The sequence below is a fragment of the Pavona decussata genome, unplaced genomic scaffold, assembly GCF_977016875.1.
Source record: "Pavona decussata unplaced genomic scaffold, jaPavDecu1.1 SCAFFOLD_11, whole genome shotgun sequence".
In the NCBI taxonomy this organism is placed as follows: domain Eukaryota; kingdom Metazoa; phylum Cnidaria; class Anthozoa; order Scleractinia; family Agariciidae; genus Pavona; species Pavona decussata.
The window spans coordinates 2,664,489-2,687,500 of record NW_028145434.1 but is presented as its reverse complement, the minus strand read 5'-3'; the positions used below and the strand labels follow the sequence as shown (position 1 = coordinate 2,687,500).

Genomic DNA, 23,012 nt, shown 5'->3' with positions numbered 1-23,012 from the left:
GAAATATGCTTGTCAAAGAATTCGCGCTCCGCTATTGCGAATTTAGCGATGGTGGTATTATGGTGATATATATGCTATACGAGAGGGAAAGTAAAAAAAAAAAAAAAAAGAAAAGAAAAAGCGATTGGAAAGGAGGATCGTCCTTAACCTTCTTTTAATGTTGTAACAGTTCTCGCTGTATTCTTCTAATAATGTGCTTCCATTGCGTAAGGAAAACCGGACTAAGGAAAAGACCTGACCAGACCTCAGAGTCACTCTTTGAAGAAAAAGACTAGGAAGGTATACTTAAGCTATGTGTATCAAATGGGTTAGAAAAGGCCTTCTCAAATGCAGGCCTGACAGCGAATAATTCAAACCGTGAAGGTGCTGCAGGTACAAGCGGGACACCAATGGAAAAGTAACAGGCATAGAAAAACAGTGGACACTGACTTTCATGCTATTGTTGGTCCAATTAACACCAATAGCGGAATACCATAAGTCGGATGATCATGATTATATATGATGGTGGTGAAATAATTTATGGGCACTCTCTTTAAAAAAAAGCCTCAATTATAGCGGAATACCATAAGTCGGATGATCATGATTATATATGATGGTGGTGAAATAATTTATGGGCACTCTCTTTAAAAAAAGCCTCGATTGTTTCGGTCATTTTTTAAACGAAATGGATTATCTAAGCTCCTATGGATAGACATTTGGGTATTCGTTTACATTGCCAACAAACTAAGTATCAGCTTCATTAAAGATATCTCATATAAAAAGAGAACAACAACAACTTACAACTCATCAGAACACGAGTCTGGTTTCTCCATGCGATAACCAGTCTTAAGAAGATTGTACATCTCTTTGTTGTCTAATCCAGGATACGGATTTCCTCCTTGAAATAAAATCATGCTTATTAATGATATGTTATACTTGATTGGTACATATAAAAACCCTGGTGCATTGTACCCTCCACTGACGCTGCATGAATTGATTTTTAGCCTGAAATGACTTTTGTTTCCTATTTGTGACATGGTTAAGACCTAACAATTATTTTAATGATTTGCAGCACTTTTCTCCATTTAGGAAAGGGAACGTAGCATACTGACAATAAGATCATTGTCTGCAATAATTTGCACACTGCGCATCTTGACTTTCATATCTTTTCGGTCGATCAAGCAGACAGGTATCAGCTAATCATCACCTTTCACTCAATAAATCGATTAATCCATGGCAAGCAAACAAGTGAAAAAAAAATAGCAAGCAGTGAGTCATCAACTCAGTGAGTCTGTTAATCAAACATTCTGTCAGTCACTCAGCCATCCAGATGGTAAGTCATTCAGTCAATCATTCAGTGAGTCACTGAGTCATGTTTTTTTTGGCATGAGTCAGTCAGTGGATGAGTGAGTCAATGATTCAGTCAGCAAGTCAGTCATTCGGAACTGAGGAGGGGAGAGGAGCCGAAAGACTGGTGTCTGCACACAGAATAGATAGCGTCATAGAAGCGCTTAGAATCGTGGCTGTCTAAGTAGCCCAGAGTTTTAATTTATTTGTCACCAATTCAACTGCAGCACTCGCCCACATATCCTACGTGTAGGCAGGCCTTCAGGACCTGGATTGGCCACACCAGTCACCTCCTGACCCACAATCACCGTCAACTGATCTGAAGTCATGATCAATCATTATCAGGTGAGCTAGCGAGTCAGTGAGTGGGTGAGTCAGACCTGTCAGTCAATCAATCGATCAGTCCTTCCGTCCATCCGTCAGCCAGTCAGTCAATCAGGCAGTCAGACAATTAATAGCAATCAATTATTCACTGCATAGCCCTAAAAGAATTTACAAATGGTAAATATACAACTCATTCTTTTTCTTGTTTTTTTACCTATTGTGGCAATCTCCCACAGCAGAACTCCAAAAGACCATCTGAAAAAATTACAGGATAAATGCCCATGAATAATCTTCGTCTTCTAGGTAAGACGTTCGTGAAAAGGCATAAAAGAAAAACTGTCCAGAAAAGAAAAACACATGATTATTATACATGAAGAAAGATAAAAACCCGCAACGTGGCTGTCGTCCTGCACAGAGATTTCTTTTTGTAAAAATTACAAAAGAATCCCGAGTTAGAGTTTTACAGCTCGATTATTGCGCATACATTGTTGAGTGTGTATGACGAAATCTCCATCCACACTTCCTTCCAGATTTCTACCATTAACGCTATCTAGACAGGCCATGTTTTTGTGATCTATGTTAGATGGATATAGCCCACCCATCTCTATAACTCTGAGGGTATTATTACAACTCTCTCCTCCGCAGAGGCTCCTTCATACAAAAAAGACATTTACCATTGGACAGATATGAAAAAAGGTTATGCACTTTCAACGTCGGTGCGCGCCTTGCCCGAAAACAAATAGAAAGTAACTAATTTCTCATGGACTGCCGAACTAAGGCGCCAATCACACCCCAGCATTTTGCTTGATCTTGCTTGCTCGTAGAGGTAGAAGTAAAAGTAGTAAAGAGCACAAACGTTTCCTATTGTGCAAAATACATAAAACCCTTAATGCTTGTTACTGGGTAACAATTACTACATGGCTAATTAAAATGCATGTCACAACACTTACACGTCGCTTTTCGTAGTGTATTCACTGTTAAAAAGTGCCTCGGGTGCCATCCATTTCACGGGGAGTTTCTTTCCTTTATTGACGTTGTATATGTCTTCCTGAATGTGGCGCATCAGTCCAAAGTCAGAAATTTTGACCACTTTGCCCTCACCGAGGAGAATATTTCGTGCCGCTAGATCGCGGTGAATAAATCCTTTACTTGACAAGAAGCTCTGTGGCAGAAAATTGATGAATTAATCCATACTAGATCGATATATCAATGAATTTTCTACGGAATTCACAAAGAAATCGCGATTGACAATGAATACGTTCTACCAACACCAATATATAAATATAAAAGTCTCCTCTTCTCCCGACCTTAACTTCATTCTTAGAAACGGTCACATGACAGTATTTAAAGCTGAACTGTTACCCACACAACATATGTGTATTATCAGTGACACTCATAAAAAACAAATGAACATTATTTACCATTCCCCGTGCTATTTGCCAAGCAAAACGAAGAGGATCCTTTGGAGAGAAATCGTTATCGTGCTGCTCATCTCCATTGCTGTCGTTTCCATCCGCTGCATTTTCTGGAGTAATATTTTCATGTACAGACTGAGAAGAGCACGCCAAGTCTTTGGAATCCTTTGCAGCGTGATCCACGTTTAGCTCCCCACAGCCACTTGCGTCAACGCTTTCGCTTGTGTTTTCATTAAGAAGTTGTTTGGAGTTATCACTTGTACTGGAAATTTGCAATTTAGTGATATCCCAGTGTTCCTTTCCACTTTCAGCACTCCTTGAATCCTTAGTTTCCTCAGAACTCCCAAATTCCATGCTCTCGGCAGAGTTTTCAGCCAGTAGTATCACTTTTAAATCATCTTCAGCGTCAAATTGCCTTTTGTCAGCGTTGAGTGTAAATCGTTCGTTGTCGTGACACTCTTGATAGCTTTTCTAAAGTATGAAAATCAAAGGAAAAAGAAAGAATTGAAAAGAGAAAATTTGACGGTACGTGAAAAGATACAAAAGTTTATATTATAGCCTAGTTTGAGAATGTTTGCGAGCACTCAGTCCACCATTCTAAACTGTTTGTAATACATGGTCGATCTAGAGCATACGACATAAGCGTGAAGCTATGGATAAATTTATTGAGGGAAACTATCTAAGTCACCATCAGAAAATGGCTACAGTTGTCACGTGTTTTGAGCTGATTTATAGACGCTACCTTAGCCTTGGCTTCTTGGTAATTGAACTAAAACGGCTATATGTTTTTCTGTCTATCAAAAACTGTCCGCATTACTTTTCCACCGCAAAGCTCAGTTTCTGGGAATGAACAATTCCAGAAGTAAACAGGGTTGCTGTGAATTGAGCTCTTAGGCATAAAAATGGAGTTTTATCCCCGGAAACTAAGGGTAGAAATCCGTCACTGACAGCCAAATTTTGCGTTATAAATGTCGAAGTCTAATCCGTCAACCTCATTGCCTGATGAAGACTAGCTGTACCAGTAAGTAGTGACAAAATTATGGGACAAAGCTATTATTTAATCACAAGTCATGCCCACGTAAAAATAACTTAACATAATTAGTTCAAACGTTCAATTGATCTTTCCTTGCAATGTTTGATGTGTTACTGGAATGCGCAAGGTGTTTTTAAGGACAAATCAACTAACGCATGGCTTCTAATACCTAAAGTTGAAGTGATAGTAATTCGAACAAACAAACATATTTTTAAAAAGCCACTTACCATTCCCAGTGCCATTTGCCCCTCAAAACGAGTGAGTTCCTTCGGTGAGACCTCGCCGTCATGAGACTTGTCTCCCTTGCTTTTGTTTCCATCCTCTTCATTTTCTGGACTAACGAGATGGAAAGAACAATTCAGTTCCTGAACATACATCTTCACGGCTTCATCCCTTGCTGGCTTTCCACGAAAAACTGTGTGCTTGGTTTCTCTCTCGTTTTCGTCCAAACGTACATTGGAGTTAACATCTGCACTGAAATTTTGCAGTTCAATTGCATCCAAGTGTCCTCCGCCGTCTTCAGTATTCCCACTTGCAGAGATTTTTTCTTTACGGCACAACAGTTCCTCACTTTCTTCTGTCTTTTCAGCCAATGGCAATAATCTTGAGTCATCTTCAGTGCCACGTTGCGTTTTTTCAGCATCATGTGTAAGTCCCTCGTTATCGTAAAACTTTCGATAGGTTTTCTAAAGGAGGAAAATTAAAGAAAGAAAACCTGAGAAAGAAGATTTGCCAGTAGATGGGAAAATGTCAAGTCGTGACTCATAACCTTACTCAAACAACTTTTAGACCATTTTGAAAAGTTGAAAAAATTGCAAAGGGGTCAGAAAGATGGACTCAAGTTAGTACATGGCCCAAAGCAAGCAATAGATGCGTACGCACGCTGGATGAATTATCCATGTTTGTTGGTAACCATTTCGCGTTTGAATAAAAGATAGAGTAGTCACGCATTTGAGCTGATTTATAAACCACCTCGATGGCCTTTCTACAAAGCTCTCTACTTATTCTTTAATCAAGGATACGAGACTAAAACCACAGAATGAAGTATATTAAGTCTTGTCTGTCATGAAAGTGTGTACACTGATTCGTCAACAGAACTGTTATGATCTTCAAATGCACAATACCACTGAGACGCATAGAGGCAGCTGAGTGCTGTCCTCTTCATTTCAAGGCATATTTGAAATATTTTAGTAGAAAATAAGAAGCATCTTAATTTCCAATTTTTCGAACACCTTTTTCAAGGCAAGTTCAATGGCGCTAATAGATCAACATATAGCCAAACCTCTTCCTACGGATGTCATATCTCCATATTCAATACGGAGGAGATTGTTGGGTCCAAGACACCATTTTATCAACCTCTGTTCACGCACTTCCGTGATACTGAGATGTACAGAGACTGTACTCTTAAAGAGGTTTGACTGATTTCTTTTAACGGTATATAACCAGCCAAATAAAGCGCGAACTCGAAGCAACTCTTTAATAGGCACCGTAGATGAAACCACTCTTGCTGGTTGTGGAGAAATTTGAACGGTCGACCCTCTTGAAACAACGAGAATTTTGGCTTCTGAGCATTGCGCGAACTTATTTCAATACTGACGAGGTACCACTTTTAGAACAAACGTCAGTATATGTAGACAAGTCTAGAGAACATTTTAAAAATAATGATGATAACAAGAAGCCAAATTTTTTTCTGTAATACGTTCTTCTCTCTACTTAAATAACACTTGTACCTCACCAATTATATAGCTGAACTGGGGTAATTAAAACATCCTGAATTGTAACAAATCACCATTCTTAAACTCTAAATGCTATGATGCGCATTCCGATAAATTCCATGGTAGTTCCTTAAAGGAATGACCCCTTCACTACGGTATATCGTAATTATTCATCTCACCTGTTGCCTCATTCTTCTAAGCCAGTTCAGTAGATCTCCGTATGCAAGATATTCCAGCAACAGAAAGATAGGTTCTGAGTTAACCCAACAACCCAACATGCTCACAACATTGCGATGAGAACCAATCGATTTCATTAACTCAATTTCCTCCAGAAGATGGTCCCTTGCTTCTTTATCTGTAGAGTCTGAAAATGAAAAAAATTGGAACTAGAATTGTGCTTGAATACGATGTCTGATTGTCTTTTGACAGTGACTTTGTTCTGGGTCTTGCGCCGCGTGTGGTGAATTACATAACTGATTCACCAGTTAGCACTTATACTGGGGTGCAAATTCCTATAAGCAGCTGTAGGAAAATAAGCTACAACTTCTTGCGAAATTAAGAAAACAAATCAACATTTAATTACAGAATCCCGACTTCCGACCATATACCGGAGTAACAAAATAAGAAAATTAATTTCAAAGCAAAGCGATGGTTAGTGCAAATATAGATTGAGAATGAAAAGGAAAAACCAAAACATTCTACCAACTGTTTCATTATCTCCAAAAAAAAAACATTACTGATCCATCTTTGCGCTACAACGACCTGACCTTGGCTTATCTAACTTTTGTATGCAAGGTCGTTTAAGTGCTTTGACTTTAACTTTTCTTAGATCCCAACAATCAAGCCTAAGGAACCGTTTATTATTCATCGGAGAGGGGTGTTGGGGTGATGAGGGAGAAATTGGAAACCTTTCTTACTTTTTTATGTCCCCATTTAATAAAATTTTTTTAAGACCGCCAATTTCATTAGGTAAATATTTCAATGCCCCCCCCCCCCCCCCCCCGCCCGAACCCCGAAAAAAAAACACTAAAATATAATATATTATATTATATGGTATCGATGCACACCCGTTTTTTAGGGGTGTAGTGGTTAGTGCTTTGCATTTCAAATATACAGTCCGTTGTTCGCGATCTGGCTCCTGTTATGGCATTATTTGCTTACAAAAGAAACTTTTCTCCATATTATTTCTTTCCGCACAGTAGTAATGGTAACAAAATGCTTGGGATAACCTTGCAATCGACTAGCATCCCATCCAGTACTACTCTCAGATGCTTCATCCTACGTACAGAAACCGGGCTAAACACTTCGCGTGCTGTGTGGGCCGGATGAGGCTCATGTCTTGTTATCATTAATACTGCTATTTTTAAAGAAAACATTGTCCGAGACTGTGTGTAGTGGCCATAAGCTGTACTCCGTCATGAGATATATGTGTAACCCGATCCAGGGCCACCAAATTCCTTCTAAACTCTACCCTCTGAGACACATTGCTTGCCTTCTTAGCTCGCAGTATTGTCTGCGCGTGAATATATAATTTTGGTGGAGGAGAACCCAAACTTCACCTTCCCCCAGCATTCCACAAACTATGTAGTTGAACAGATGAAAGATTGGTCCCTCACTGGATGAAAGTACATTCGTTTATACAGTCCCAGTGTGGTTGTCCGACATGCAGATGTAACCGGTGATATGCTTGATTTCGCGTGAAATATTAAAGGGTTGACAGGACCCACATTATGTACATACCAGTGTGAAATATTTTAAAATATATTTTATATAGGTTACTTTTTAGTTGTGATGAATGTATCTCTGGCATTATTCTTTTTTGCCTTCTAACAGACAATTAGCAGTTTATTTTAGGTCATTCCTGCTTGTTGGGTTTTTGGCATTTCTGCTTGGCTCGTTTTTATGTGTGATATCTTTCACCGGCAAACTCTCTCGTTGAGTAATTATAACATGTGAATTATAGTTTGGACCGTGTAATTTAGTGTTATCTTCCACTTTTTTTTTAACGTTGTGAAAATGCTAAAGACATGGAGAGTAAAGTTTCAGATCCAGTTACTGTTCACCCGCTGCTGCATTTGTAGAACTAGAGTTCCAACAGCTTTGTTCACTTACCGTTGCATTACTGAAATACGTTCATTTTGGGATCTCCATAGCACTATAAATAATCCTCTCTTCAAGAAATGGAAATACAGTGTCACTATAAATCATACCTCTTGGCTTCACCAAAATACTGGGGTTACGTACACTGCATGTATATTTTGCCTCTTTGTTTGAGACATTGCCACACTTTAAAATTTCAAGGACTCCCTCAATAACTCAGCAAGTACTGTGGGACACCCATTTTAGCACTGGCAAGAATAAAAGTCCCCCGCCCCCATTTTATCCGCCATATCCCTCTTTGGTTTCAACCCCTGGATCCTGTAAGTAAAAGGTTAATATATCTTCAATCGTTTACCTTCTAACACTTTAACAGCTACTGTCCGACCTTCTTTAAAGTCGACAGTCTGAGTTCTGGACTTGTAAAACACCTCAACTCCAGGTGACTCCCTGAATACACCTTTGAGCACTTTACCAAATTTACCACGACCAATCTCCTTATTGAACTCGACTTGTTGCGGTAGAACCTCCCATCGTAGAAGGGGTATAATGGTTGACTTCGATCTATAAAACGAAAAACTACATTATCCTAGTTTGATTGGTCGAGTTTCGTCCGGCTACGGAAGATTGACATCTTGGGCCTTAATTGTCCACAAGACTCCACTTCGTCAAGATTTGTATTCATTGTCCGTCGAACTTCACTTTGGATATACCAAAAAACCATCTCGTAAACTTCGAGAAAAACAACAAGTTCTGATCTGACTAAAAAACATGAAATTTATAGCAAATACGTGACAGAATTATTTGCATGTCCCTCGGGCAAAAACAAAACAATTTAATTCCTAATGACAAAAGTCTTGGCATTCTTTATTTTGTCCATTAATCAGACTAAATATTTTTTTAAAACGGAACATAGAGATTGCTATTTTTGAACTTGTGATGTATCCATTAAATAAAAGTTATGTGAAAGATAGTTACAAATGTTCAAAAGATATATAAAATTTTAAATACCTTCTGGATTCCGAGTCACGAGCCAACTTCTTCCTTTTTAATACGTTTTTATGAATCCAGGATGTCACCACAATGAAAGTGATCACAAGAAGGACAACCATCCCCGATACTAAACCAATCGTCAAGGCTGAAGATGTCCGAGAGCTCGCGTCTGAAAATGATTATCAATGTTTCCTGTTACTGAGGAAGTTAATTTATTGCCCTGTTCAGTCTAAATCGAATCTAAACTAACATTAGAAATGACGCCAGTCACATAATCTCCCGTCACGAACTTTAATAATTCAATGATTGACTATCAAATAGGAATAGGAGATTTTATCATTTTGGGATGAATGGGGTGAGAGTGGGGAGGGGATTTCTTGGTACTGTTACGCATTTCTGTTCAGGGAGTTTTTTTTTAAACGGTCGGCCGAAGATCTTTCATTTTTGCCTAAAACCTAATTTGTTGGGGTTGTTCAATTTTCTGAGAGGAGGCGTGAAAATCAGCCGCACATAGTAACTGATAGTATCGGACAATAGTATCTTTTATAAATGTCCGTGTGTTTGCTGCTTTTGACTCGCATGTGGATACTGTGTTCCCGGTAGGTACTGACCGAATTTTGGTAGGGAAGTGTAGCTGGACCGGAACATGTGTACAATAGGCTCCTTGGGTGGGCACGTCGACCGACACATCTACCGTAAGGTTATGTCGGTGGACGGTCGGTCGAGAGTAGACCCTGTAATTTTTTGACGCTGTTTCAGATAATGCTCTTTCATCCGCCTCCCCAATCCCCAATAATTGTTTCCTTTTTAAGACCCCGTGTAAAACAGACACAGGACTCGGATGCTGCATGCCGTGGCTAAAGTTGACCCATTGGTTTGGAAAGTACCCTATTACGTTCTTCTGATTCATCGAATTGTTTGTGATTTCTTTGAACAATCCGGAATGAAAAAACCCCTTGGTATTCACATAAGGAAATACCATTTAAGTATCTCAGGATATGCAAAGCACTCGAACACATGACAGAAAATGGCAAAAGATCTGGAGTAGCACCTTCTAGCATGTGGATTTCAGTTTCAGTATATGAAGTTATTATAAAGCGCATACCCTCGACTATCTAACAAAACAAACAAAAGGATTCAAATACTTACTTCTTGGAAACTTGCATGAGACTGTTCTTATATTCCACCTTCTCGATCTGTTGCTCTCGACCAACTCATACCAGGCCGACATTTCGATCACATACTGCATGTCACATCTTAATGGAAGAACATGATGAGTCGTCAAATTGTCGTGGATTTTAAGTTCCTGCCAGGATGCTCCTGTTTCATGTGACTGTACCTCTCAATAGTATAGCAAGAACATGGTCAGTGGGCATCCGTTATCAACAGGCTTCATCCAAGTAACGTTGACATCACATTCCACTGTTTCAGTTTCGCTGTTTGTTATGGTAGGAGGTAATGATGTATCTACACAAGGTTTAAAAAGAAAAAAAATTTTATTTGATTGCGGAGAAAATCATTCCAAAACGCCTAACTCTCCGGCCCATGCCTATCTCTACCCATACAACTCACAAATGGCTTAAGAAATCCTTTGGGTAGCTTGTTGTACAGTCGAACCTGTATATAACGGCCCTGTATTAAGCGGCCACCCGCTATTAAGCGGCCAGTTTTCAAAGTCCCGATTTTTCGCTCATACAAACGCTGTATTTGTTACCTGTATTAGGCGCGGCCACCTCTATTAAGCGGCCGCGGCCACCCTATAGCAGTCCTATGTTTGTCTTTCTTTGTTATTTTTACCTGTATTAAGCGGCCACCCTTGAATGGAAACTAAGCCATAAATTATGTCATTTTATGCGGTATTTTATTGTGTTTAAAATGCGATCCAGCATCACTATAAAGAAATAACATGTACAAAGCTACTGTAAGCTGATACTCAGCAGTTTAGTATCGTTAACGCTTTTCACTGTCATAGAAATACAGTAATGTATACCGTAGATTAAGAAGAGTAGAGGACAATTTATTGTACAGTATTTTTACACAATGTTACGTATATTATACCGTTAAGTTACAAGTTGGCACTGAACTTTGTTTAAAGTATTGATCGCTTGAAAGAGTGTTAATTGTTTTATTGTTTCCTTGCATGAAATGTTTTTGTATGATACGCAATTAAAATTGACATTAGACAACGCCCTGTGAGTATTTTTAGTGATCCTGTATTAAGCGGCCACCTGCATTAAGCGGCCAGTTCCTCAAGTCTCGAGGGTGGTCGTTATATACAGGTTCGACTGTATTTCCATTTATTGATTTATTGCATGATTTTTCAAAACAATACAATAATATTTATTAGTTTTGACACAATTTGCGCCTTAAGAACTGGTAAAACCTTATCAAATGTTACTGTGTTCTTTGAAAAACGGTTTATTTTAATGTTAGTCATCAGAGTTTTGAATGATTGATCAGACTTGATCGTTTATCTCATGTGTGTCGGTGTGGAAGGGATCAAAATGAGATACTTACCACTAATCCACATGCAGCAAGCCGAAACCAACGCCTGATGAAGACGGGGAAACGTCGCTAACCACACCCATGCTACACACCGTGAGACAATCAGTTTAATTGGAATATGACCGGGTCTAGCGATCATTTTGAAGAAAGTTTTGTATTTTAGTTAAAATTTATTTTTGCAGCTGCTTTATTCACATCTCCTATTGTTGGTTTCAGAAGAGCTAACAAACCGCGGACTGAATAAAACCTAAAGAACTAAAAGCCATTTAGATCATAATCTTGCCTCAAAAGTTATTATACAACCATGCATGCTGCTAATGGAGACCCTGATAAAAGATTTAATGAGTAGCAATCATCTGCGGTGTTAAAACTGTGATTACCCAAGGAAACCAAAATCATGATTTTTGCCCGAAAATGAAAGTACCCCATCTAGGAGAGGATATTGAATACCCATAGGTACTCCTTAGTGTCACGGGAACCTGGGTTAAGCACCAACCTTTACCTTTAGTTCCAGTTTTGAAGTTCCACGTGTTGCTGTCCTTCTTGTCACTTTCTCCGTGTGAATAAAATGACGTGACAGTTATTTCATACTGTTTCCAACACTCCAGGTGAAGGGTATAGCCGGTGGTGTTTCCACTGACAGTAATTGAGTTCCAATGGCCCTTTTCAGCATGCAAAATTACTTCTCTGTAGTTGACGTTGTACTGCACAACAGTGCATATCCTTTCCATGGGAGGCTCCCATTTGACTGGAACGGTTCCACCTCTAACTTCTTTGGTCTTGTTTACGATAACAGGTGCACCTGCAAAGGATTGTAAATAGAAACATGATTACCTTAACGTTTTCAATAGCGTGAAAGAAAAGGTTGACAGATTAGTAATTAATAAGTGTTCAATCATCTGAAGCACACTCTTTGGAAAGCTTATGGCTTGTGATGGAGTTGCATTTAGTTGTTTCTTATAGTTAGGTTTCCAGGTAATCCACTTAAAGCCAGCGACCCACTCGGCGATTTTCGCCGATCGCCACGATCGGCGTATAAAATCGCCGATATCTGGTATGTCAGATATCGGCGATTAAATTCGCCGGCATTCGCCAAATGTACCCGTTCCAGCGATTTTCTACGTTTATTGGTTCAAATCGCCAACTGCCAACCCATCAGCTTCAAAACTGCCACGTCGCCACGATCGGCGAAAAAAATCGCCAGATGTTTCCACATCAATCGGTGGCGCTCAAATTCGCCGTACTCGGCGTATAAAATTGCCAGGTGTGTCGCTGGCTTAAGGACGGTTCCTACTAACAAAGAAGTATTTTTGCGCGGCTTATAACTATGCAGGAAAAGAGCAAATCTTAGCTAGAGATTTTGAAATCCAAAAAGCGTATTAGGGATAAAAATACAATACAACTTTATTGATTCCATCCACTAATGGTTTTTCAGAAACCAATTAGAATGAGATATATAAAAGAAACAAAATACAATATAAATACTGTAAGAAGATACTAAATAAAGGATAATGCGTATGTTACACATCCTCAGAACTACCAACGAATTAAAATACAACATCATGAGAGTTGCATTGCAATCATTAATTATTTTCTACGAATTTAAAAAAGCGCGATTCATGATTTGTTTTTTAAAAGAGTCTAAAGAGCTAATATCCCGAATCTCCTTAGGTAGACTATTCCACAGAGAGGTACCCCCGTATTTAAATGATCGCTGTACTGTAGTTGTTCTGTAGAGAGGTAGAGCTGAAGGAATATGCTAGTCATTAACAATACTTTAGTTACGATTCATCACAAGAAAGTAAGGTCAGGAAATTCTATGCAAGAGAAAAGAGAGGCTTTTCTTTGGAATTAGACGTGATATTGACATCTGAGTGAAATGGAATATGACCTGTGATCTGACTAAACAAGTGTGACATTTGGCAATTCAATTAACGGCGCCAACGAATCTTAAATCTCACCCAAAACCCGGTCTTTAAGCGCTTAAGTCTAGCTTTCCACAACAGAATCGGCTTAATCGGAGCAAGACAGCGTTTTAAATTGGTTTTCCGTCTTCATTCTAAATTCATGACGCAATGCGAATCACGCCGAACGCACATCTGGAAATTATTTATGACATTGAGTACGGAAATCCGACCCAAAATCGCACTTCTCGTCTAATCGATTACTAGTCTAACAACGCTACAGTAACAACGGCGAAAAAAAATCGAGTAGCTTTTCAAACTCACACTTTTTGAAGAGAATATCGTAGCCATTTCTTTCTTGCTTTGAGTCCCTGATGTTGACAGAAAATTTGTACGGGAAACACATACAGCGGTTTTCAACAAGAAAATAAACTAAGTCTTTGGCCGAGTAATTAATTCTCGATAATTTCACGTTTCCCGACTAGAAATCGTCCCTAAGACCTACTTCCTACGGTCAAAGACTGTCACCTCCTCAAGCAAAGCCCACAATATGCAATCCTTAGTTCCCGTCCGAGTAACTGAAAAATTACCCGTTTAGCTCAAAAGAGAACTAGACATAGGAAGCATATTAGACGAGGCAGGAACTGAACTCGTAAGACTTCTTCCCTTCACTATAGACGTAATGATGTCCTCGGGAAAACTTTGCTTCAGGAAGCCAAATAAAACGCTAGGTCTAATGAATTTGTTTTGAGCTCAGAGCGCGCGCCGAATTCAAAGCGAATCGTTGTGTGGTTTATAGACATTTGTGAGAGAATGGCGCTGACTGTGCCATAAACAGACACGAGGGGGGTGGGGGGGGGGGGGGGGGCGAGAGAACTAGATTTTTGTTTCACAAACTTCTTCCAATGACCCTTGTAATCTATTTACCTGCTGATGTGAAATTCAATAGGAAACGCTAAAAAAAAATAAAAATAAATATATATCTTAAGCAAAGTTAACAAAAACGTTAATTTATGTAGCCACCTTCTGGAAAATCAGCTCAGATATATGTATATATAAATGTATTAAATGTTTCTTTTTTTTTCAAATTCAAGCTTAGTTATCTCTGAGGAATGCGTAGTTACCCTCAATTTTCTTTTTGGAGTTTTATAATTATACCTTTGTTAGATCTTCTTTTCCCGCATACCCAACGGCGCGAAAATACCTTTGATTAAGTAAGCGCCGTCCTAACGAAATCAGGGTCTTTCGGATCGTCCCGAGATGCGTAGAACATTTTCCAAATAGCAAAAGGAGGCACCGTCCTTTAATACTAATATTAATTTGAAGCAAATATTTATAAATTAAAACTAGTAATTAAAATTCAAACTAATAATAATTTCAAAGAAAAAGGAGGACTAGTTCTTTACTTCGAGCGAGTAGACGAGCTGAACTAGAGTTTTTCTGAGTGTGATTTGAGCCTGGTACCTTCGATCTTTCTTTTAACTTGAAGCCGATATGTTGCATGCGATGAATTGCGACATCGATATTTCGCGCAACCACACTTAAACGGTTATGTCCCTCGCACAAGCAGTTTTCAACGACACATGTCTGCTCGTATCACGTTAGTAGTTTTTAAATTAGCTTTTAATACTTCCCCATGGTAAAAGGATGACTAAACCCACGGAAAATGGGTTAAAGACCTCAAAAAACAAGTAACTTAAATTAAAAATAAAACTCCAGACCGAGTAGTTGAGCCGGTTTTAAGATTATAGGGCTTAGTTTTATTATCAGTCAATCAAAACTAATGGCGAGAGATTTAGCATCGCGTTTACGGCAAACGGCAAACGCCAGGCTGAAATTTTCTCTTTGATGAAAAACAATGAAGCTTTTTTTGGTTTAAGCTTATCTCCATCTAGCAGGCGACTGCTATCGAGCAAACACGAAAAAGAGAGAAGTGAGTACGAGAAACACAAGTTTATGCATCGCCTTGACGTTTCCCGTTTGGCGTTAGCCGTAAAAGCGAAGCTATACTTCTGTAACGACGAAGAGTTAAAATGTAACCAGTGACTTATGTTTATAAAGTGGAATTAGACACCAACCTCTTAGTTTATTGATTTGATCCAGTGATAATACCGTGCCAAAAACATAAAGATCCATAACTGATCCGTAGAACTGGTGATCGTACCAGTGGCCATCATTTCCAATTTTGTATTTTTTTCCCGTGGGTGGGTAGAAGGATACTTCTCTGGGGGGAATCGTACGGTAACCTACGTTTTTACCATTAACATAAATTGTCGAATTTCCAGTTTTGTGATCCCACGTGACTGCCACGTGCGTCCAAATGTTCAAAAAAACTTTAACGCTACTCTGAGTTAAGTACCACTCATCACTGATGCTATGGCGACAAAAGGCGACCCCCTGGTTGAAAAGACCAAAATAAAACTGCCATGGTTGATTCCAGTCGTTTTAAATCGTTTGGTCGCCCGTCACACTCTTCATTTGTTTTATCCAACAGGAAATGGTAAAACTCCTGCGATTGAGATAGATTATCGGAGCAGTGGCGAACGAATTTGATCGGTCGAAGATGGGAGCCTTCCTTCCTGGACACCACCCTTCGATAAAGGATGGATTACCACTGAAACTGAGATAGCAAAAAACATCAGCCAAGAAACGTGTTACCTTTCAATCTTTAACAATATAACCTCGGGAAATTGATTAGTAGTTTGCCTGGTTTTCTTTTCATAGTTAAACGTTGATGATCAAATCCCAATCCGATGCCAAACTCCATTTTATCCGTATTTTACGTATGAACAGTCGGTTGTGGTGACAAACAATGGTTGGCGAATTTTCTATTCTTAATTTAGCTAAAATAATTTACATGTCAACCTTGAACAGGATGATGTTGTTCGAAACATATAGTTCAATTACAACGGAACCTTTTTCTTACAAATAACTAAAAGGTTTCACTGGTCACTCAAATGTACAGTACTTGACCAACCTTATGTCCTGATCACTGCCATCTAGCTTCCAGTGGCCAAGGACAACCATCTCTAAAAATGCAGCAACAGGTACAAAAACGTTAGTTGGGGTCATTATCATGTGTCCTTGCATGCGTAACGCTTTTAATAAGTTTAGTAAATCTTGGCATTAAATGCATCAAAAAACGTCCTAAACTCATTAAAGGGTGGCTTCTGATCCCTTGTCTCAACTTGTGATCCAGTCTAGAAACGCTGGATCAGAGAAGTTCTGCCAAAAATAGCAAGACTTTATGTTCCGTGCACTTTGGAGTTTATTTAGTAAATAAACCCCTTCAGGCGGTTGGTGTGTCGGCTGATAATGTCCGCGGCTGAGAGATTGTCCAAAAAATTAATTTTTGGCCGAGAAGCGAAGCTTCGAGGGCAAATGTGAAATTTTGAGGACAATCTCTTAGCCAAGGACATTATCAGCCGACACACCAGCAAGCAAGAAAGGGGTTGATCAATTTTATAACCCTCCCATTAATTTTTATGTAGCGCGAAAACCGCTCGCAAAAAAACCAGTGCTGATCTGATGGCGGATGCGCGCGATTGACGCAAAACAAGTACATTTGATTGGTTTACAGGAACTTTATTTTCACTGTGATGGACCAAAATTTGACAAACTGACTCAGTTTGCGTAGGACTAAATCTGAAAGTCTACTCGTAACTTTCTACACCTTCAAAGATGTTGACAGCATGTTTTACTGACACTTTTGTACTTTCCGGAACAGCATTTGCGACCAGCTTTTTGCTATAAGCATGACTGGACATCTACAAAACGAGTTTGTTTTTCTTCCATGTAATATAATAAAGATGAAAAGGGGAAACTCTGGAGCTGGCTTTTTTCCGCTGGCTTTGTTTCTTTTCAATGGAAATAATAGGAGGGCAAATATCGACGCAGGCGGGGATTATTGCTTGATAATCGTCCTGTGAATTTGCACCACGTGACGTAAAGCAGCCAATAAAATCGCGCGAAAAGTGATGGGTGGGTTATAAATGGATATAATTCAGATTATTTATATGCAATCTCATTAAAATAGGAAAGTGGAGATTTAAGTTAGAGCACGATGTGGATTCATGTCTGTAAACTGGACTCGAGAGTGTAATGCAAAGATACCTGGAGGAGGCATCCTACAGCATCTGAATGCTTTAATACAGTGCAGCTTGTTACAAACTCCCTTATACACACCGACGAGATAGGACCAGTCGTGACATTTGCTCCAGCCTGTTGTAGTTATTGCAACCGTCACATTGTGATCATAGCACTCCTGGTTGACACTTTTGAAGTTTTTGGGCTTGCAGCATGTTGCCTGCTTGATGTTATGCAGCCAAGTATCATTGGAGCGGAAAAATCCTTGAAGGAAATATCCGTGAGGACAGGCAGCCCAGGCAAGGTTGCTAGGTTTGGAAATAGAAATATAATAATTGAATAAATGAATTGATAAATAGTTAATGAACATGAATATATGAAAAATAAATTTTGATATTTACCCACAGTTCAAATATGTGTTTCACATATTCATGTTAATTCAATCATCCGTCGCAGGTACATTACGAAATCAAAATATGACCAGTCCCAAGTTTGCTTTATAGCTCAGTTGCTAGAGCACTGTACTGGCATGGCTTCAAATGTTTTCAGGCTTTCTTTTCGCGACTGCTTAAGTTGCGTAAATAATTGCGAGAGTCTTTCTGTCTTTCTAAAATGTGGCTAGTTGCTTGATTTTTTAAGAAACTAAGAAACTAAATCGTTCAGTTCAAGGACGATACTCGGACGTCGATCCCGATAGAAACGGCAAATAATTACATTGGTGTTTTAATCAACAGCCAACGTCACAGATCCATTGCACCAATAAGGCTAGATCAAGGAAAAGTATTCGAAAATCAAATCATCTCGGGGATAATTTGCGGCCTTAACGACAATATAGCCGTTCTTGCAATTGAGCCTTGCAGCAGAGCCGGTTCTTCCATATTGAAGACTGCTTGAAAATCACTTATTTTACTGACCTGCTTAGTAAAGATCTCCAGTCTGCTGATTGACAAACAAGTGTTTGATCTTGGTATTCCTGTGGAGGAGTGCAGCATCTCCCTTTTGTGACATGGTCCATGCTGCCATTTTTTCCAGACGATTTTGTCCAGATTCCATTCAGGTATCTTCCCAGGGAGCAATTTACCCATCCTGGTTGACTTTGAAAATTAGCTTCAACGCAGCAGGTATCTCCTGGAACCAATAAAATTCAGCTGTTGCTAAATGGGTCTAGTAGTAGAGTTCTACTTGACAATGAGCCGAAGAGTTATTTCTTGGTTTCTATCAACGAATAGCTTTTAGCGGACTTGTGTGCCCTCTCAGATAAGTCTATCGGAAATGAGCAAACTTAATGGCGGATGGTGTTCCGTTGGTAATAAAACTCGGATCAATTCATGTGTTTACTCCAAGTCAAGATGCTAGCCAGAGAATAGAATATACTAAATCTCCCGCCAAAGGTAAGTCTGTATTTCAGGCCAGTATATTGTGACCAGACAACTACTGAGGCTAACTATTATCTAATGCCTTTTAACTTAACTTCCGCTCTGCTTGTTGCCTGAAATTCAGTTACCTTGACTGAACTGACACCATTGCTGGACAGTATTATTTTCTTTCATTTCAAGGGAACCTTTAATTTGGCAGGAACTGATGTTAAAAGAACCTTCTCAAAACTCATTTATAATTCATAAAGCCAAAACAAAGCAAATCACTACCGTGAAGGAGGTTTAGAATTGTGATCTTAATTATCATAAAATTTTGTGAACTTTTGCTTCGAATTTCTCCAAGAATTATCAATAGTTTGAGAAGCTATATCAAACACTCGAAAGAGTGTCTCCCCTTATTTCCAAACACCTCAAAGTTGGTTAAAAAAAACTCGGCTGCGCCTCGATTTTCCAACCTACTTCTAGGTCTTTGGAAATCGGAGGAAACACTCTTCCTCGTGTTTGATATATTACATCATAAATTACCTCCTAGTGTTCTGAATTTCAACACCTCCTTGTCATTGATCAAACTCTCTCCATATAAATTGAGAAACGTTACAACTATTTCATATTCTTTCCAACAGTAAAGGTGCAGGATGTAGCTTGTCTCATTTCTATTAACGGTATCCGAGTTCCATTTGCCTTTGTTTTCCTTTGAAAAGATAGAGTTTGTACTGCTCTACTTGACAGGCGCCTTCCAAGAGAGGCTGCCATTTGACTACAAAGGATCCTCCTTTAACTCCATCGACTTAAGCTGGTCTTATGATTAATGGAAATACTTAAAAACAAAAATATTAGGATATTTACTCTATCGTCCCTTTTCGTTTGTTAAATCGCAAGTATCTCATTGTCGTCAAAATGGGATGGTACCCTCACAGAAGTCTTCTTCAGGCCGTTGATGAACGTGGATATAAATTGCTTTTGCATTTGGAATGTCTTTCGCTGTCTTTTCATGCATCACTATTAGTATCATTAATATGAAGGCAGTGTAAACTTCTGGATGCCCAGAACCTAAGTAAACGAGGCATCACAATGGATTCATGCTATAAAAATCTTAAGATATATGGCCTATTGGCCCAGTAACGTAGCTGTCTAGTTCAAGATCTTGACGGCTTTTGCGATGCGGAGGGAGCTGCTTAAGACAGACTTTTGCAACTTGAATACTGCTGAATTGCTCCTATCACCAACTAGCTTCTTGCGTGCCTGTTTCACTTCCCTCGAATAGCCGCCCAAGACATCAATTATGATGTTGTACTGTGTCACTTGGTACCTCGGATATCGTTCCTTCAGCTCCGCTCGAAGTGGTGCGTACTTGATTGTCTTCTCTTCTGCTTTGACTTCCCGACTCTCAATCCACGGGCAACTCATTTCAATTAGCGATAGTTCCCTCTTTCCCTTGTCTACAATGTTGGCCTCAATTCTGTTCGCCGTAGCCAAGTTGTTCTCTGCATAGGAACATCCCAATACGCAGTCGCACGCTCGTTTTTATACATACATACGGCTTGGGGTTGATTCTGGGGTTGACGCTCTCTAGCACTCCGAGAAACTTGTATGTGCTATCTTGCCAAGGCTTCTAATTGGCTTTAGGTCATCGATCTTCATGCTGCCAGTACTCTCATCCATGCATCCTCTCCTCACATGCGCTACTGCGCGCTTCTTCTCGTTCCACTTCAATCCGATGCATTCCATGCCGTCTGTTACCACTTTCAACTCTCTTTCCTACTAGTTGTCCGAGGCTGCGAACACCTCGATGTACAATAGGTGGGTCACATTATTATTATTATTATTATTATTATTATTATTATTATTATTATTATTACGTCTGTATGCTATATACAGTTAAGAAGCATCATGAGGCGCTAACGCAGTGTAACCCGTGGGCTATAAAGTGAATAAAAACTAATTACAAAGAAGAGATCAAGTAAAACTTAAAAGATGTCTTTCTCAAGTAAAAAGGCCCAATTGGCGACTGAGTCTTCGCGAGTGCTCACGTTGCGACTTTAAACGTGCGAGCAATGTTTAGAGTTCCTTAGAGGCAGCCTTTTGCATCTTCCTGAGCACATCTTTAGCTCTGTTGCTCACCAACTTCTGTAGCGTATCGTTTATGTCCTTGGACCACCCCCCCAACACGTCTATGATGATATTGTTCTGGGCGATCTCATAATAATAATAATAATAATAATAATAATAATAATAATAATAATAATAATAATAATAATAATAATAATAATAATAATAATAATAATAATAATAATAATAATTTATTACTTATTCGGCGCAAATATCTATATGAATATATTCAAATGCGCCTTACAAGTTATATTAAAATAATAATAAAATAATAAAACTAATATAATAAAACTATCCAATCCATATCTAATATATAAGCTAAAAATTACACAGAGTCAAAAATGTAAAATTCTAAAAATAACAAGCATACGCTTTTCTAAAAAGATGAGTTTTCACTAAGGACTTAAAAACGTCCATTGTCTTAGCATTTCTAATGTCATTTGGGAGACCGTTCCACAGTCCCGAAGACACAACTTGAAATGCTCTGTCTCCCAATGTCTTTATTGTTTTTGTAGCATTATAAGGTTGTAATAGTAGCTGTGGCGATGATCTTAAATTATAATTTGTTCGTTCCCTAGTTCTAATTAAATCTGAAATATATAGTGGAGCATAGCCATGTATTGCCTTATAGGTTAAAATTAGCACTTTGTATTCAATCCTAAAAGACACAGGCAGCCAATGTAGCCGATAAAGAGCAGGTGTTATATGTTCGAATCTAGGATTGTAATAGACTAGCCGAGCTGCACTATTCTGGATGCGCTGTAATTAAGCGATATGTACAGCCGGAATCTTATGCCATTATAAGTCATAGCAATTTAAGACAGAAAGCATTAGTGCGTTTTGTTTTCTTTAAAGGTCTTAGAGGCAACTTTTTCGTGTAGGGGTGAAAACTAAACGCCCTGTCCGTATACAGGAGACCCCTGTGAGGGTTGTGCGGAGTTTGCCCCCCCCCCCCCTCCCAGACAAAAAAATCCTTGATACGGCCCTGGCGAGAATTGGGATGTTTTTTTCTTTTTCTGTGCACCTTTATTTTGATATTTAAAAATGTCAAGAGGTCAGAAATTGTGCTGATTACAGTATATTAAAAACGATGATACTTCTCACCGGATTTAGGCGGGGCGGTGGGAGCCCATTTACTTTCGATAGCCAAAAGAAGGGCGTTTATTGTATTTAGCAATTGGGTCCTTATTTCTCTTTCGATATAAACAACAGAGTGTGGATAAGTAATTTGATGTCATAAGGGGTTCTTATTATAGGAACGCTTATCGGAAATCACATGGGGTATTTATGAAATAAGGGAGTTTATGAAAAGGGGGGCGATTATTGCATCAGGGGCTCTTATTAACAAATGTACAGTTGAGGGGGAACGCTTAGTAAATTAGAAAAGGAGCGCTCTTTTGAAGTAGCTCTTAGGGAGGGAGTTCCTGCCCCTTATAGGCTACGTAGGTATGTGCGGCGCAAAAGGGTAGGGTTTCATTTTTGAGCCGTCGGAGTCTGAAATAGGTGTCTTAAAAAGATAAATAGAGCCGTGCCGATTTTTTTAAAAAGTATTTTGGTCTGAAACTCTGAAAACGGGTGTGGATTTTACAGAGTTGGGAATGGATGCCAGAAACCAGGGGTGAGTTGCATAAAATTTAACGTCGGGCGTAACTGCTAACGCCAGACGTTAAAATACTGAATGTGACCAGGCTGAAGGTCTGGCGTTAACAGTTACACCCTACGTTAAATTTTATGCAGCTCACCCCAGGTCTGAAAGTTGGGCATTAATCACAGAGGCCAGCTCCTGACCACCAAAACTTCAGAGGAAAGGAATCCCTCACGCAATCGAACTTTTTAGTATTGCGTGACAAACATTTTCCCAGCATTCACTGGAAATGGTTTTGGCTGTGTAACCGCGCCAGCCGCCATCTTTGCCACGAATGTCAGTGTAATGTCGCTATTAAGGGTGAGGGGGGGGGGGGCAGGGGGGTCAGAAGCTTTCGCCTCCCGTACCTTTGCCTCTCGCCTCCCGCCCTTTTTCGCGTTTCTCCCGTCCCCGTGTAAATTAGAAGGCTTCAAAACCCGTATTAGTCATAAAGTTGTACCACGACGTACCATTCTCAGGCCTTTCATTATTCATTTTTTTACTA

At 39.3% G+C, this 23,012-nt stretch overlaps 2 protein-coding genes and 1 long non-coding RNA gene across 2 annotated transcripts in view; 1 reads left to right on the top strand and 2 right to left on the bottom strand.

The window, feature by feature from the left end:
- LOC146488197 (platelet-derived growth factor receptor alpha-like) overlaps positions 1 to 15,730 on the bottom strand; it is a 16,765-nt gene extending 1,035 nt beyond the window's left edge. The window contains exons 1-11 of the mRNA XM_085122015.1: positions 15,391 to 15,730; positions 11,911 to 12,210; positions 10,053 to 10,370; positions 8,922 to 9,072; positions 8,269 to 8,474; positions 5,993 to 6,177; positions 4,326 to 4,784; positions 3,072 to 3,536; positions 2,601 to 2,812; positions 1,865 to 1,905; positions 781 to 877 (exon numbers count right to left, since the gene is read on the bottom strand). Coding sequence (XP_084978141.1) covers positions 781 to 877; positions 1,865 to 1,905; positions 2,601 to 2,812; positions 3,072 to 3,536; positions 4,326 to 4,784; positions 5,993 to 6,177; positions 8,269 to 8,474; positions 8,922 to 9,072; positions 10,053 to 10,152 — 1,916 coding nt within the window. The 5' untranslated portion in view covers positions 10,153 to 10,370; positions 11,911 to 12,210; positions 15,391 to 15,730. The remainder of the gene's footprint in view (positions 1 to 780; positions 878 to 1,864; positions 1,906 to 2,600; positions 2,813 to 3,071; positions 3,537 to 4,325; positions 4,785 to 5,992; positions 6,178 to 8,268; positions 8,475 to 8,921; positions 9,073 to 10,052; positions 10,371 to 11,910; positions 12,211 to 15,390) is intronic.
- The window catches only part of LOC146488192 (uncharacterized), a 256,677-nt gene that overhangs the window by 148,314 nt on the left and 85,351 nt on the right, over positions 1 to 23,012 (top strand).
- LOC146488194 (uncharacterized) overlaps positions 1 to 23,012 on the bottom strand; it is a 140,109-nt gene that overhangs the window by 110,420 nt on the left and 6,677 nt on the right. The window lies entirely within an intron of this gene.